General features: G+C 33.0%; 2 protein-coding genes across 4 annotated transcripts; one reads left to right on the top strand and one right to left on the bottom strand.

Annotated features, from left to right (window-relative positions):
• Positions 1–6559: 6559 nt before the first annotated feature.
• On the top strand, positions 6560–11567 carry LOC18595398 (plasma membrane ATPase). Of its 2 annotated transcripts, none has more exons than XM_018123799.2 (15): positions 6560–6698; positions 7082–7201; positions 7307–7405; positions 7476–7613; positions 7740–8054; positions 8182–8508; positions 8629–8748; positions 8867–8989; positions 9065–9169; positions 9269–9578; positions 9764–10278; positions 10349–10522; positions 10629–10811; positions 10902–11083; positions 11178–11567. In XM_018123799.2, the coding sequence occupies exons 1-15, from the start codon at positions 6645–6647 to the stop codon at positions 11272–11274; spliced, it is 2862 nt and encodes a 953-aa protein (XP_017979288.2). In that variant the 5' UTR covers positions 6560–6644; the 3' UTR covers positions 11275–11567. The 2 variants fall into 2 exon arrangements, with proteins under 2 accessions (XP_017979288.2, XP_088663392.1); XM_088807266.1 differs by having other exon boundaries at positions 9269–9605; positions 9725–10278.
• A 1109-nt stretch (positions 11568–12676) lies between these two features.
• LOC18595397 (RNAse THREE-like protein 1) lies at positions 12677–14469 on the bottom strand. 2 transcript variants are annotated; one of them, XM_088807108.1, is made up of 4 exons: positions 14295–14469; positions 13945–14197; positions 13306–13435; positions 12677–13083 (listed from the first exon to the last, which is right to left on the bottom strand). In XM_088807108.1, exons 1-4 carry the CDS (start codon positions 14424–14426, stop codon positions 12912–12914), a joined length of 687 nt encoding a protein of 228 aa, XP_088663234.1. In that variant the 5' UTR covers positions 14427–14469; the 3' UTR covers positions 12677–12911. The 2 variants fall into 2 exon arrangements, with proteins under 2 accessions (XP_088663234.1, XP_007023378.2); XM_007023316.3 differs by having other exon boundaries at positions 13306–13420.
• Between the last annotated feature and the right edge of the window lie 652 nt (positions 14470–15121).

Genomic DNA, 15121 nt, shown 5'->3' with positions numbered 1-15121 from the left:
CCATGAAAATGATGAGAAATGCATGGGAAAGGTAAAGCACAAGATAAATTTAAGAAATGTTATCTTTTTTTCACTTGATTTTTGAATTTCCACCTATTTTCCCTTTAAATTTCTTGGCTAGGGTTTTATTTTCTCCTTTCTCTCTCTTGTTTCTTGCTTGGCCGAATGTTGAAGAAGAAGAATGGGTTATAGGCTGATTTTTTTTATGCCTTTTTATTAGTTTAATGAAATAATATTATTTTATTCATATTTTGAATATTTTATTAATTGATTTTTTTTTCTAGCCATCCACTTGTCCTACTTTTTCCACCATGCATTCCCTTTGACTTATCCAAGTCTTAAGTGAAATTTTCAGATTTTTTCAAAGTTTTGGTGGAGCAAAATTTTCAAAATTACACTTTTGTCCCAGAACTTTTCAAAAATTACATTTTTACCCCAAAAATTGAAAATTTGCCATAATGCATAATTTTCACTCCTCATACTCATTTCACTCTCCAAATAATTAAATTTGATCAAAATCCTTTCAAAAATTAAATTTTCTATTTCGGGTGGTAAAATTACCATTTTGCCCCTATACTCTAAAAATACCGAAAACTCATATTTTTCACTGCTAAATCTTCCAATTGTACTTCAATACTCATGTCATACTCAAACATGTCAAATGGGGCTAAGAAAATCTTTTCTAAAAATTTTCATTTTGTCCTCAAATTGTAAAATGACCATTTTGCCCTTAACCGGTCAATTTTCCAGATTGACTCCAAATTACCATTTTGAATCATCCCTAGACTGTGAAATTCTCAATTTCTTCTTTAAGATCTCGATTTTATCTTGTTTGATGTTTAATCGACTTAACTGTACTTCTAGGGGCAATATCGTCTTTTGTCAATTTCTCGGGTTTTCTCAATATATACAAACATTCTATCAAGTATGTGAATGACACCGTAATTACTTTATAGAGCAGGGCTTGACAATTATATTTGATCAATTATGAATTTCAAATATTTTAAATAAGTTTGAATAGGAAATTCATATCACTCGATAAGTTATGTGATTTTACTTAAAGAAGATCTTTGTAAAAGATCACATAAGTTCATGGCTAATTGATCAAAATAGTGAATATAAATTCATGAAAGGTGAAACTTTCTAAATGAATAGAATATAGAGATGTTTATTCAAAAAAGAAAGCAAATTTATACAACAATATATGATTTGGTTTGTACCTTTCTAACACACACACACACATAGATATATATAACCCATTATAATATTCCAAACCAATAAGATTCCAAACATAGATCGAGATGTATATATATATGTATATATGTATGTATGTATGTATGTATATAACATCATGGAATATTCAAAAGAGTTTGAATATTACTCTTACAAAGGATCTTGCATTTAGTGGGAGCATCATAACGCTAAGAAAATAACTTTTTTCGGCATTACTTAATTTCATTGGAATTTAACACTTTAGTTTATGTATAAAGATGCATAATTAAATGTATAAGAACTCTATGGATTCAATAGGATGCATTCAGGATGTATTATTCATATTAGATGAATTTACTAAATATAAGTTATTGTTAGAGTTGTACACTTTAAAAGGGAATCCAAAAGGGTTGGATTTATTAAAATGTACAAGTGTAGTTTATTTTATACACATAAGGAGGTTAGTGGGAGTGAATCTGATTCTTTAATGATACAGTTGCATAAGATGTAATGTGTATACAAAGAAACTACAAAATTTTAAGGGGTGGATGGCATAACACGAAGTGACACATGCATATAATGCATGCAGCATAGACCAGTTGGAATGGTTTCAAAGAGCAAAATAGACTATACATGTATATAAATAAAGTCATATAGATCTTATTGTAGAAAGCTCCGATAGGAAGATATTTAGATCATTAGTTTATGAAACTAATAATGGTATATGAACATCATTAATGTAATAATGGAGCAATACTAAAAGAACTTGGGTCTCGTTGGATCTAATATAGTAATATGATAAGATGTTTAGACATCATAGAATGAATAAAAAAGCAATTAATCACATTAAAGAGCACAAACGAGGCTCATTAAAGACATGATTGCCAAATGGATTGGATTCACATAAGATGAAATAGCAATTGGCTTTGTGTTAGTGAGAGAATATTGGAATGACCCCTACAACTAATTAAGATTAGTTAAGGCTTAGTTCCATACATGCAATTATATCATTCACATTGAATGATTAGAGGTTTTCATTCATCAATAAGACATTAATTATAAAAATTATAAGTTTATTGGATGAAGTCCATGAGATTAATATGTCTTGCAAGGCAATTGTAATGGATTACAATTATAAGATCCCTATGCATCAAAGTATAATCTCTAAATGTTTATGGTCGATATATCATTGAGACTAAACATTAATGATACTTAAATACTAGTGCATTCTATATTCTTTACTTGTGAAATAAGCAATCGATCTCATAGGTTGAAGTATAAAGATACTTGGAACTAAAATGTAAATGCTTGTTTCATAAACAAGTTCACTGAACATGACTTGACATGCAAAATGCATTTGGCATTTCACTCTAGTGTCCATGCAAATATTTTTCATGTGTCAGTTATGTAAATACTTTTTAGACTTGAGATACGAGATTGTCTTATATGTAGAGTGTTATATATTTGATCATATCCATATGGATCTTACCAAGGATACCAAAACAAGATATAGTTGGTTGTAGCATGAAGCATGTGAAGGCAACTAAGTGGTCAAGAAAGGAATTATCACCCTAAATGATTTATGGGACATATCCTAACAATTCTTGGTTGATATTAGCTTGTTGAAATCCTTGGCCAATATGACTTGGAGATTATGAAAAGAGTTTTATAAGTTTCTATAAAGCTAATGATCTAACTTTGAGCAACTGTGGAGATTAATAAGAGTAGACACTATACTATGCTTTTATCTTTTTAGGGATATATAATAAGGGAATGAATACATTGATAGACTGTGCATTGAAAGGTTGTTAAAGAACTCTTTGACTCTCCTAACAATCGGGTGGCCATGATGCATTACTAGATGTCAATCTTAGTCTATGGAATTGAATCAATTAATTTAATAAAAATTATAATTCAATTCCATTGCCAACATGTTAGGAATCTAATGAGTCACACACAATAAGTTGCATTGTTAATTAAATTGGGAGTGTAATGATTTAAGTTAGACTTAAATTATACACTAGGGTTTTAACCTCTAAGACTTAATTAAAATAGTTTAATTAAGTGTAAGGTTAATATTATAATTAGTTATAATGTTAAAGCCTTAATTACAAACAAATAAAGTAAATTAAATTTGATTTTAATTCACAATGACTTAATTAAAAAGGTTTAATTAAGTGTTAGGCCAATATTATAAAGGGTTATAATTAAGGCCTTATTTGCAATTTAAGAAGTTAATTAACTTAGATATAAATATCACTTTTTAGCCACTTCTCACAAGAGAAAAAAAAAAAGAAAAATAGAATACCCTAGCCACACCCTTTCTTGATAAATTTTGAAAAAATAATTTTTCAACTTTATGATTTAGCTAGGAAGAGTGTGATTGTGTGGAGAGGACAAGTGGTTGTCCATTTTGCTAGCACAAAGACATAGTTGAGAAAATTCCCTTTTTGTGAAGGTTTAAGTTCAACCGTGTGTGCAACTGCGTAAGGTCAAGCATTTGAATGGCTCGGGCTTTTTGCTTCCTTTGTGGTATTCACGGGTTAGAAAAACGAAGAGGATAGCCACATCACTTGGCAAAGGTAATTTTATTTTTATGATTACTCATCTCTTTTGGTTTTGTTTGTATTAAAACCATTAACGTAATCCATGGGTGGTGGCATGAGATTTTGTTTAGATTTTTTTTTTTTGTTTTCCATTGTGTATAACAGAACTATTATGTATAATCTCTTCCATGTTGCGTAATACTCAACAATAAATTTTATGAATTAATACTCAATAAATTAATAACCTCGGTTAAATAATATTTTTGGTCTGTTCGGATTTGAGACCAATATGATAAACTAATAATTCGCTAAATTTATAAGATAATACATTTTATAGAAACACATAGGTCCCACTTAATATATAAATTAATAATCTCGTTACGCATCAAAATTATATATATACATGACTCAATTATGAGATCTTTGTAAAATATAACTCCAATATTCCTCTTAAAATTGATGTCCTTAGATCTTATAGTTAACTTTTCTTATTACATTAAGAAATTTTGGTGCAGTGTTCTTGTATTGTAAGAGAAAATTATGCACAATACAAGTATATTAAGTTCAATGTTTTGGAAAAAAAATAAAGAATACCTTGATAAATTAATTTTTATTAATTAATGTATAAATTAATAAATTATTAATTTATCGAGTAAATAATATCTCAATTAATTAATAAATTTTCATGATTTCAAAAGTATTAATTTATAGAGGTTTAACTATATTACAATAAAGAAGAAAAGAAAAGATAAGTGCTCTAGGGGCGGAATGTCCCTTTACAATAGAGGGTTTAAAAATTTTTATATATTACATATATTTTTTAATGAGCCCCCAAAATAATTTTTTATTAAATTATTAATACAATATGTTATATATATATATATATTTTAATAGGCCCCTAAAATAATTTTTTATTAAATTATTAATACAAATAAAAAATAAGAAATGGCCATATAAATCCATTTAGCTTTACCCTAATTCTTAAATTTTTTCCTTTTAAGTTTCTTCACACATCTTTCTCTTCTCTTTTGTCCTTTCATTATGAAATTACAAAGAGGTAAAGTTTTTTTATCTTTCTTTTTCTATTTATATTATTATTATTATTATTATTTATTTTCAATTCTATCTATTTGATCACATGTTTTAAGTTTCTATAGATTTTTTTCTTCAAATTTCTACAAATCCTTTACTATATTCTTCTTTTTTCTTTTTTGTTATGTAGTTCTATCTTCTACTTGCCATGTGTTTCTTTTTTTTTGATTATGTGTTCATGATTTTAGTCTTTAAAAATTAAAAAATTATTATGTAATTTTTAAATATGCATTGTAGTGTTGCATTGTTGATTGTTGCTTAAAATTTTACTAATATATCATTTTTTATTAATTTTGATTATATAAAATATTTTTTATGTGCCTTATGTTTTATATTTAGTTGAAAGAAAATTATCTTTGACTATTTAGTTTTTAAACAATATTGATTATATAAGAGAAAATTATTAATCTCGTATATCGTATTTAATTATTTATATTTTATACATTATTTCTCTTCATCTTTGACCCCTCCAATAAAAGTTAGCTAACTCTGTCCTTGAACTACTCCAACAGTTACCGAGTAATCAAAGCAGAAAAGTCAAAATCGTAACAAAAGCAAAAATTACTACCGAAATTATTTCTACTAAATACTAATACTGTACAATTAACTTAATTAATTAGCTAGCACACATGAGAAACACGTGAGCTATAGTAAACAAGTGTACTTGTTTTTATTTTCAACTAGTTACCATATTCTAATTGGGTAAAATACCACAATTTGCACTTAACTTGCCAACTTAAGTTGACATTAGAGGGTTGATATATCTGATACGTGGTTTGAAAGAAAAAAAAAAAAAGGTAAACGAAGAAGAGATCAAGGCCTAGACAAGAAAGCGTTTGAATTCAAGAAGAAATCAGCGAGGTCTCTCTAATAGCTATTCTAACATGGATTTATATATGTATATATATGTAAAATGGAGATGAAATTTATGATCTGAATTCAAGCAAAAATCAGCTAGGGATCTAACATAGATTCATTATTACACTATTAGAGGATAGATTTTATTTATTAAAAAAAATAGAAAATTTGAGAGTTCTTTCTTCATATAAATATTTCTTGATATGTGTCCATTGTTAATTTCTAATCTTGCAAATAGTCGAACACTTGAAAATTTTATTTTACATGATTTCCCGATTCAAAGAGAATCCCAAAATTCTCTCTCCTTGCATGCTTGAAATTAGTTCAAGTGTCAATGGATTCAGCACCTTCCCTAAATGGTTGTATCATGATGGGGCTACATTGAAGCATCCTCCACACAACATTAAGCCCAAATTGTAGTACAAAAAGTAAGAAGACTTTACGGTTTAAGATAAATGTGAGTGATAGCCGATTGACCTGGGCTGCGTCGACCAAGAGACTCCCGCTCCTTCGCTCATTTACAGTTGATATTCCATATACATTGACCGAAACTCTGGTATATAGAGGCCAAGGAATGCACTCCAGCTTTAATTTTCTCATTGTATATTGTGTATTATAGTAACAACAAAACCAGACTTCAAGAAATCCAAAAAAAGTATATATACCTAGTAGAAGAAAAGCGAGAAAGGGTAGCAGTGATTTAGGTGTTCTTGTTTGTTCTTGCTTTGGAGAAGAAAAAGTAATTATAGATGAAAAGAAGTAGCAGAAGGTGTAACATAATTAGCAGCTCGAAGAAAGAAGTGGGCTTACTGTGAGAAGCCTCAGCTGCCACGTTATAACCTACTTTTTGTTTTGCATGCAAAAGTAGAGAAAGAGACTGCATTTCTTGTTTCTTTTTAATTTTCTTGTGAAAGCAATTAGAAGAAAGAGAGAAAGATGGCGGATAGGAGCATCAGCTTGGAAGAAATCAAGAATGAGACCGTCGACCTTGTAAGTATATTTTCTTTGTTTCCATGAAAGCGTTATTTGTTTCTGGTTTTCTTAAGGGATTTTGTCTTCTTTTTCTGATATTTAAATCAACCGCTGTTAATCTGAATGAAGACTTCCCTAGGGGCTTTTCTATATATATACATATACATGATTTGATACATTATCTAAATCAAGTAGCCAAGATTTGATTTGGTTCGCCTCATCACTTGTTGGTTAGTTTTTCGTTTTTATACTAACTTGGGCATTTATATATGTATAGTTGTTCTCATTATTCATCATTTCTAATAATCCCATTACAAGTTTGGTAATGGTGACTTGCTTTATTTAGAGTTTGCTTCAGGGTTGTGAGAAATTATGTTTTGACTTTAAAATGTGGTTTGCAGGAGCGCATTCCCGTTGAAGAAGTGTTTCAACAGTTGAAATGCACCAAGGAAGGGCTAACAAGTGAGGAAGGGCAAAAAAGGCTGCATATCTTTGGCCCAAACAAGCTTGAAGAGAAAAAGGCAAATTTGCTATAATTTCAACCCTTTTTTGTTTTCCCCTTTATTAATCTCCATATTGTTTCTAATGCGCGGAGAAAATGATAAGTGTAAAACGACAACAAACAGGAAAGCAAGTTCTTAAAGTTCTTGGGATTTATGTGGAATCCTCTCTCATGGGTCATGGAGATTGCTGCCATTATGGCCATTTGTTTGGCAAATGGAGGAGTATGCTCATCTCTCTCTCGTGCTTGAATAGACTTTGAAAAGCACTCTCTAATTCTATGAATAAATGCAGGGCAAGCCCCCAGATTGGCAAGATTTTGCTGGCATTTTGGTATTGCTTTTTATCAACTCCACTATTAGCTTCGTTGAAGAAAACAATGCAGGCAATGCAGCTGCAGCACTTATGGCTGGTCTTGCTCCCAAAACCAAGGTGCTTAAGAATATGAATAACTTGAAAATGCAATATTTACTAACTTAAAATGTACAATAGAAATGACTTATATTGCAAGGAGAGGAGAATAATGTCTCTAACCCTTTAATGTTCGAATTATTGAAGGTCCTAAGAGATGGAAGGTGGTGCGAGCAAGAAGCTGCAATTTTGGTACCGGGTGACATCATCAGCATTAAGTTGGGAGACATCATCCCAGCAGATGCGCGTCTCCTTGAAGGTGATCCACTTAAGATTGATCAGTCTGCCCTTACTGGCGAGTCTTTGCCTGTAAACAAGAACCCAGGGGATGAGGTATTCTCTGGTTCTACTGTCAAGCAAGGTGAGATTGAGGCTGTTGTTATCGCCACTGGCGTCCACACCTTCTTTGGCAAAGCTGCTCACCTTGTTGATAGCACCAATAACGTAGGGCATTTCCAGAAGGTAACATCACAAGCTGTGCTGAAATGTCTTTTGTGCTGAAGAAGAATATTAAAACTTAGCAGCATTTCTAAGTATGGAACTTGCAGATGTTCTTCACTTGTATCTGAATGGTGATTACTTTAATTAGGTGCTGACAGCAATTGGGAACTTCTGCATATGCTCAATTGCAGTAGGAATGATTATCGAGGTAGTGGTGATGTATCCAATCCAGCACCGCAGGTACAGAGATGGAATCGATAATCTGTTGGTGCTTCTCATTGGAGGAATTCCAATTGCCATGCCAACAGTTCTATCTGTGACAATGGCCATTGGATCTCACCGGCTTTCACAGCAAGGAGCTATCACTAAGAGAATGACAGCTATTGAGGAAATGGCTGGAATGGATGTGCTCTGCAGTGACAAGACTGGGACACTTACTCTCAACAAGCTTACTGTAGACAAGAGTATGATTGAGGTTGGTCTTTAAATTGAAGACATAAATAAAAGGAGAGACATAAAAAACAGGGCATGACTCTTTGTGAGGAGAAACATTAATTGTTGAGTTGACATTGGAAATGATTTTATGAAATTTCAGGTGTTCACAAACAATGTCGACAAGGACATGGTCATTCTACTTGCTGCTAGAGCTTCCAGGGTTGAGAATCAAGATGCCATTGATGCCTGTATTGTTGGAATGCTAGGTGATCCCAAGGAGGTGAGTTACGATTGAGCTACTTGTCTCATGGAGCAAATTAAGCATTTAATTTTCTAAACCTTACCTTGTATCGTGATAACTAATAACATATAACATTTACCTTTCATTTTATTTTCAGGCCCGAGCAGGTATTACAGAGGTGCATTTCTTCCCCTTTAACCCAGTGGACAAGCGCACAGCCATGACATATATTGAGTCTGATGGTAGTTGGCATCGAGTCAGCAAAGGTGCACCCGAACAGGTAAATGTGCTTTTCTTATCATCACAGTTCTTCTCCTTTTCTTTGCTAATACGTTGTACCTGATATCTCTACCAGATTATTGAACTATGCAACCTCCGAGACGAGTTAAAGAAGAAAGCTCATGATGTCATCGCTAACTTTGCTGATCGTGGGCTTCGCTCTCTTGCTGTGGCTAAACAAGTGAGTTTCTATGCTACTTTCTCCCCAATTTTGTTTGAATTATCGAGTAGTAAGTGGGAAGAAAAGGTTGTCATCGATATGAACTTTTTGATTTTGTAGACTGTGCCAGAGAAAACCAAGGAGAGCCCTGGAGAATCGTGGCAATTTGTGGGTTTATTGCCTCTGTTTGATCCTCCAAGGCATGATAGTGCAGAGACAATTCGCCGTGCTCTAAATCTTGGTGTCAATGTGAAGATGATCACTGGTGATCAACTAGCCATTGGGAAGGAAACTGGTCGCAGGCTCGGCATGGGAACCAACATGTATCCATCATCTGCTCTCCTTGGTCAAAATAAGGATGAGACAATTGAGGCAATTGCCGTTGACGAGCTTATTGAGAAGGCTGATGGCTTTGCAGGCGTTTTCCCTGGTAACTTAGTACATTTTTCGTCTTTGGGTTCAACTTGTGAGATTTCCCTTTTCACTTTGTGTTAATTTACTTGATTTTTTAAATTTATTGTCCTTCTTCCTGAAATGGAATATCATTTTGGTATTAATTTGATGGTTATCTTCGAGGTAGTGTCGTTGTTGTCCTAACTGATGGCTACCTTTCAGAGCACAAGTATGAGATCGTGAAGAGGCTACAACAAAGAAATCACATATGCGGCATGACAGGAGACGGTGTGAATGATGCACCAGCCCTTAAGAAGGCAGACATTGGAATTGCAGTTGATGATGCAACTGATGCAGCTCGAAGTGCATCAGATATAGTCTTAACAGAACCAGGACTAAGTGTGATCGTGAGTGCTGTTTTGACAAGCAGAGCAATTTTTCAGAGAATGAAAAACTATACCATCTATGCTGTCTCTATCACTATCCGTATTGTACCGGGTTTCATGCTCCTTGCTCTAATATGGAAGTTTGATTTCTCGCCTTTCATGGTTTTGATCATTGCCATACTCAATGATGGAACAATTATGACCATTTCCAAGGACAGGGTTAAGCCATCTCCTATGCCAGACTCATGGAAGCTCAAGGAGATTTTTGCCACTGGCATTGTCCTTGGCGCCTACCTTGCTTGCATGACTGTTGTTTTCTTTTGGGCTGCTCAAGAGTCCGACTTCTTTTCTGTAAGAAAAGACTCTTTAGATTCTCCTAAAACTAGTTAAAGTATCAACTAAAGGTTGATAACAATTGCAGGACAAGTTCGGGGTAAGATCCATTAGGAACAGTCATGAGGAACTTACAGCCGCCGTCTACCTCCAAGTGAGTATCGTGAGTCAGGCACTCATCTTTGTCACTCGCTCTCGGAGCTGGTCTTTTATTGAACGCCCTGGTCTCCTGCTTGTCACTGCCTTCATTATAGCACAACTTGTGAGTTTTATAAAATTTCAAGTCAATTCGTTGGAATAAAATTGTTGTACAAGTTATTCAAGAACAACTTGCTGATATTTGTTTTCCCATTGGTATAAACTTTTAGGTGGCAACGATACTTGCCGTTTATGCAAACTGGGGCTTTGCCAGGATCAAAGGCATTGGATGGGGTTGGGCTGGTGTTATTTGGATATATAGCGTAGTCTTCTACTTCCCACTTGATGTGCTCAAGTTCTTGATCCGGTACTCTTTGAGTGGCAAGGCTTGGGATAATTTGCTTCAAAATAAGGTAATAATCTAATTACTAGTTTCTTAATGTGAACAATAATTCGTGTTTGACTTCCCCTGCCAGTTGTCTTACACTCATACAAATTTGTAGACTGCCTTCACAACAAAGAAGGATTATGGAAGAGGAGAGAGGGAGGCACAATGGGCCATGGCTCAACGCACCCTTCATGGCTTGCAGCCTCCTGAAACGACAGATCTCTTCAACGAGAAGACCAACTATAGAGAACTGTCAGAGATTGCTGAGCAAGCCAGGAAGCGTGCCGAAGTTGCAAGGTGATAATCCTTCGAAGCTAAACTCAAAATTACTTCCAATAGTTGTATTTATAATACTGATTCTTGCTTAATCTATATAAATTCTGTTTACCAGGTTGAGGGAGCTTCATACTCTCAAAGGACATGTTGAATCTGTAGTGAAACTCAAAGGACTAGACATTGACACCATCCAACAGCACTACACTGTTTGAAGGGAAAGAATAGAACAGGAGTTGTTGCTAATGCCATGAAAGCTAGAAGAGATAAAGGAAGTTTTAGGCTCTTGAAATCAGCATGTATCCTATTTGATGAATTTGTAGTAGGAGAAGACATGGTATTGGAATAATGTTTTGAATAATCCAACACAAGAGATTGTCTTAGTTAACTCATGACAATCCTTGCTTGGAGCATGCAAAGATTTTGTTACATCATTTTTATTCAAAATGTAGTATGCGCAAGCATACAAGAATTCTGCTCATTACGATAGTGTCAATAAATTCTTGGATCCTGGATATCTACTCATAAGGCTAGTCCTATTGATTTAATCTGGTTCAAAAATCAATCTATTATGAAAATTGCTCATAAACATTAAAGATAAAATTCAAAGAAATCAAATATATAAAAAAACACAAAGATTTACGTAATTTGGTTTCTTGTCTATAGCCACGAGTGAAACAGTTCTTCTATTATTAAAAATTAAAGTACAATAAAATCTTTTTCAACGGTTTCTCAAATCAAAGAAAAGACCCTTTTATGCACTCTTTCTCAATAGTCTCAGAAGACCACTCACTTACACCTACTCCAACTCCACCTAGAGTAAAAGACACAATTACAAGGTTGCCCTCTCTAGGGCTCCCAAAAGAGCTACTCCACTTACCATAGCTAGTTACTTACTAAATTATGACTTACCATGATACCATACTAAATCAGGAAGATTAACTTCATTTGTCACAATTTTAATAATTGCACAAATCCATAAATTTCAATTAAATTTGCAAATCTCTAAATCTATCAACAAAGTTCTCCACAACATTATAAGAAATTAGAAACTCATATTATTCCTAACTATAAAGGCCAATAATTTACCAATATCATAAAAGTTATCAACATTCAACAACTCTTTAAGATCATAATAATAAAATAAATAATGATATGTGAGATTTAAATGGCTTTCAAACACGTACAGGTCCATTTCATTAACTTACAATATAAAAAAACCAAATTTAATAAGTCTTTATTTATATAAAATTAGAAAAAAATCTGAACGCATATGGTACTGGGAAAGGATTTTAGCTAAATTAAGAAATTGAGTCATTTATCAAGTATCTTCTTGCTTCATCATTGAGATTGTTCATATTTATTAAAAAATATATTAAATTAAAACAAAGAGAAAATAAAATGAAATTGGTTTAAGTCCTTTGGATACAGAGCCCAATCCCATGGTCCAAAGGGGTAGGCCATAATCCAGGAATGCCAACTGACCCCGAACAATATCGTTTTGAAAAATTTTAGACCATGGACTATCCACCATATATCAGATACATCATGCACTGCTTATTCAATTTCTGGCATATATAATACTCATAAACATATATTTGCTTCTATAATTTATGCTTTTCAAGAATCATGAAGGCTTCTTGGATCTTTCATTTCCTTATTGTGTGTTTACATGAAAGATTTATAATCATTTACATATATTTTACAATGCTTTAAGCAATATTGTTATTAAAAATGAAGATATAACAAGATATTTAGATCATCAGCAATAGGTACAACTTGAAAATTTCCTGTTACCTTCTGTTAGAAAGAAAAGAAACAACTAATCATGTGAGTTTCCTGATCCTATCAGTCAGCAGGCTTTTGACTTGTTGGGCGAAAAATACCCTAGATGCCTCAAGTACCACAATGCCCCTTCAGCTGCATGCTCTGCTGCCATTTTCTTCTTGGGCTGAGGATCACTAAAGCACTCCAAAATTGTAGTCGATGTTTTCTGCATCTCAACAACAACCTTAAAGGTGAATCTGTTTAATACATGAATTTAGTCACATGTTAGCTATCCCATAGTCACCATATAAATCGGCAATATTAAGATTTACAAATTCCATGGATCATTAGAATAGCTTCTACGGTTATAGCTTACTTTAGGAACTAAACTATAATTTGTCCTGTTCTTTCTGTTTTTCAGTGGAAGGAAAAGGATATGTAGGGGAAGTGGCTCAAGAACTGCAGCTGATGTTACTTACAATTTCATGTGGGAAAGGCCTTCCTCCTTGCAGCATTCATACAACGGTAATTTCCAATTGTTTGTAGCACATATCTCATGCAACTCTGATTTAGCTGATACCCTTTTAGGAGCATCTAACAGATAAAGCACTAGATCATATTAGATCCTAGTAGTAGATTTCATTTCAATTCACCAATTGGAATTTGCTTTGGTAACAACAATAAAAAGGGAAGGAAAGAATGAACACTTAAATTAAATTCAATTTCCTTAAATTAAATAATAGTGTGGAAAAGTGACTCTTTGATGAGTATTGAATGGATAACTTTCAAGGACAGAATACCAAAAAAAAAAAAGATAGGTATTAATCAAGGAAGAATGTACATTTTTGTCATTTCAAGTTGAGAGTAAAGTTTATTTACTAGTTTGCCCTTAATAAGTTAAACTAATTGGCGGGTAGAGAATGCTTCCTTTCGAACATACTAAAGGACTGAAAGATAAGGTATAAAAGAGAAAGAATGCACATTTTTGTCTTTTCACATTGAGACTTGAGATTCAGTTACTAAGTTGCCCTCAATGAGTAAAGCTATTTGGCTGATAGTCTAATGGGCTCAATTAACAAAAATGGGAAAAAAAAATTCAGAATCGACAGGATCCTCACCTTGAATAGCCAAGTTATTATGGCAATTCTCATTCTCCCTGTTGAAGTTGAAGCCTTTGGCGTTGTTGGAGTCTATTAACTTGGTTGAAGATAAACAAACACTTTCCTCAACCTTCATATCCTGTCCTAGATTTCTGTCAGCAATATCTGCTATTCTGAGACCCTCATCAAATCCTACCAGATTCGTTCCTTCTTTGGGGCTTCGCCTTGCTACGTTATGGTCATTTCTGGAACTGGGGTTCTCATACTTGTCCTGGAAAAACACAAAACAAAGAGGTTTCAGTTATGTGATAAAAAATTCAGCTAGCAGATTGAATAGCTAGTAAATTTTTATCTTATGGGTTATTTACCTGACAGAGTGGGGTGATGAGTGAAGGATCGATAGGAGGAAGGTCCTTGAGATTGACAATGAATTTCTGAGGTTTTCTGTTGCTTTTTGTCTTCTCCATCTCTCTCTTTCTCTTACATAAATTTTCTGCCATATCCTAATAGCAAATAAGACAAAAGGCACAGCAATAAATTGTGGTGGTAAAAGGGCAAAACAAGCAACTTGCTTGGATGCGTCGGTATTTTATAGTAGAGGATCTTGATTTTAAAATTTAAATTTATTTTATTAATGGTGTTTTTATTATTTTTTAAATAATTTTAATTTCATTAAATAAATGAAAACCCTTTAATTGGATAATCTTTTAAATTCTTTCAATATCTTGATGAAATTTATAAATGTTTCCTTACCTCAAGAATTTTCAACAAGTTTGTCTCTACAATTTTCTTGAAAAATCTCATAATTGCAAATTCTCATTTATTAATTGAATTAACACTTTCAATACACAACATGCAAAGAAAACTTTCAAAAAACATGCAGCTCCCCTTAGGACCTGCACCAAAGTTCCACCGCCCAGTAGTCTACCAAAACATTAGCAGCACCTTACCCCACCCCCAGTGCCGGCCCTTGGGTGAAGCCACCCAAGCAAGGGCTTTAGGCCTCCTTTGGGGAGGCCTCAAATTTAAGAAAAAATTATAATTTTATAATATAATTAATTATATTAAATATATATAAAAATGATAAAATATAAAAATAAAAAATAATTAATAAAATTATTTATTTTTTTATTTTTTTTAATTATGTATCTAATAAATATTAATTTTCTATTACTTTTTTATTTCTAGAATGTTA

The sequence above is a fragment of the Theobroma cacao genome, chromosome 6 (genome assembly GCF_053813885.1).
Source record: "Theobroma cacao isolate CCN51 chromosome 6, ASM5381388v1, whole genome shotgun sequence".
NCBI classification, from domain to species: Eukaryota; Viridiplantae; Streptophyta; class Magnoliopsida; order Malvales; family Malvaceae; genus Theobroma; species Theobroma cacao.
This window is presented reverse-complemented; position numbering and strand designations above follow the sequence as displayed.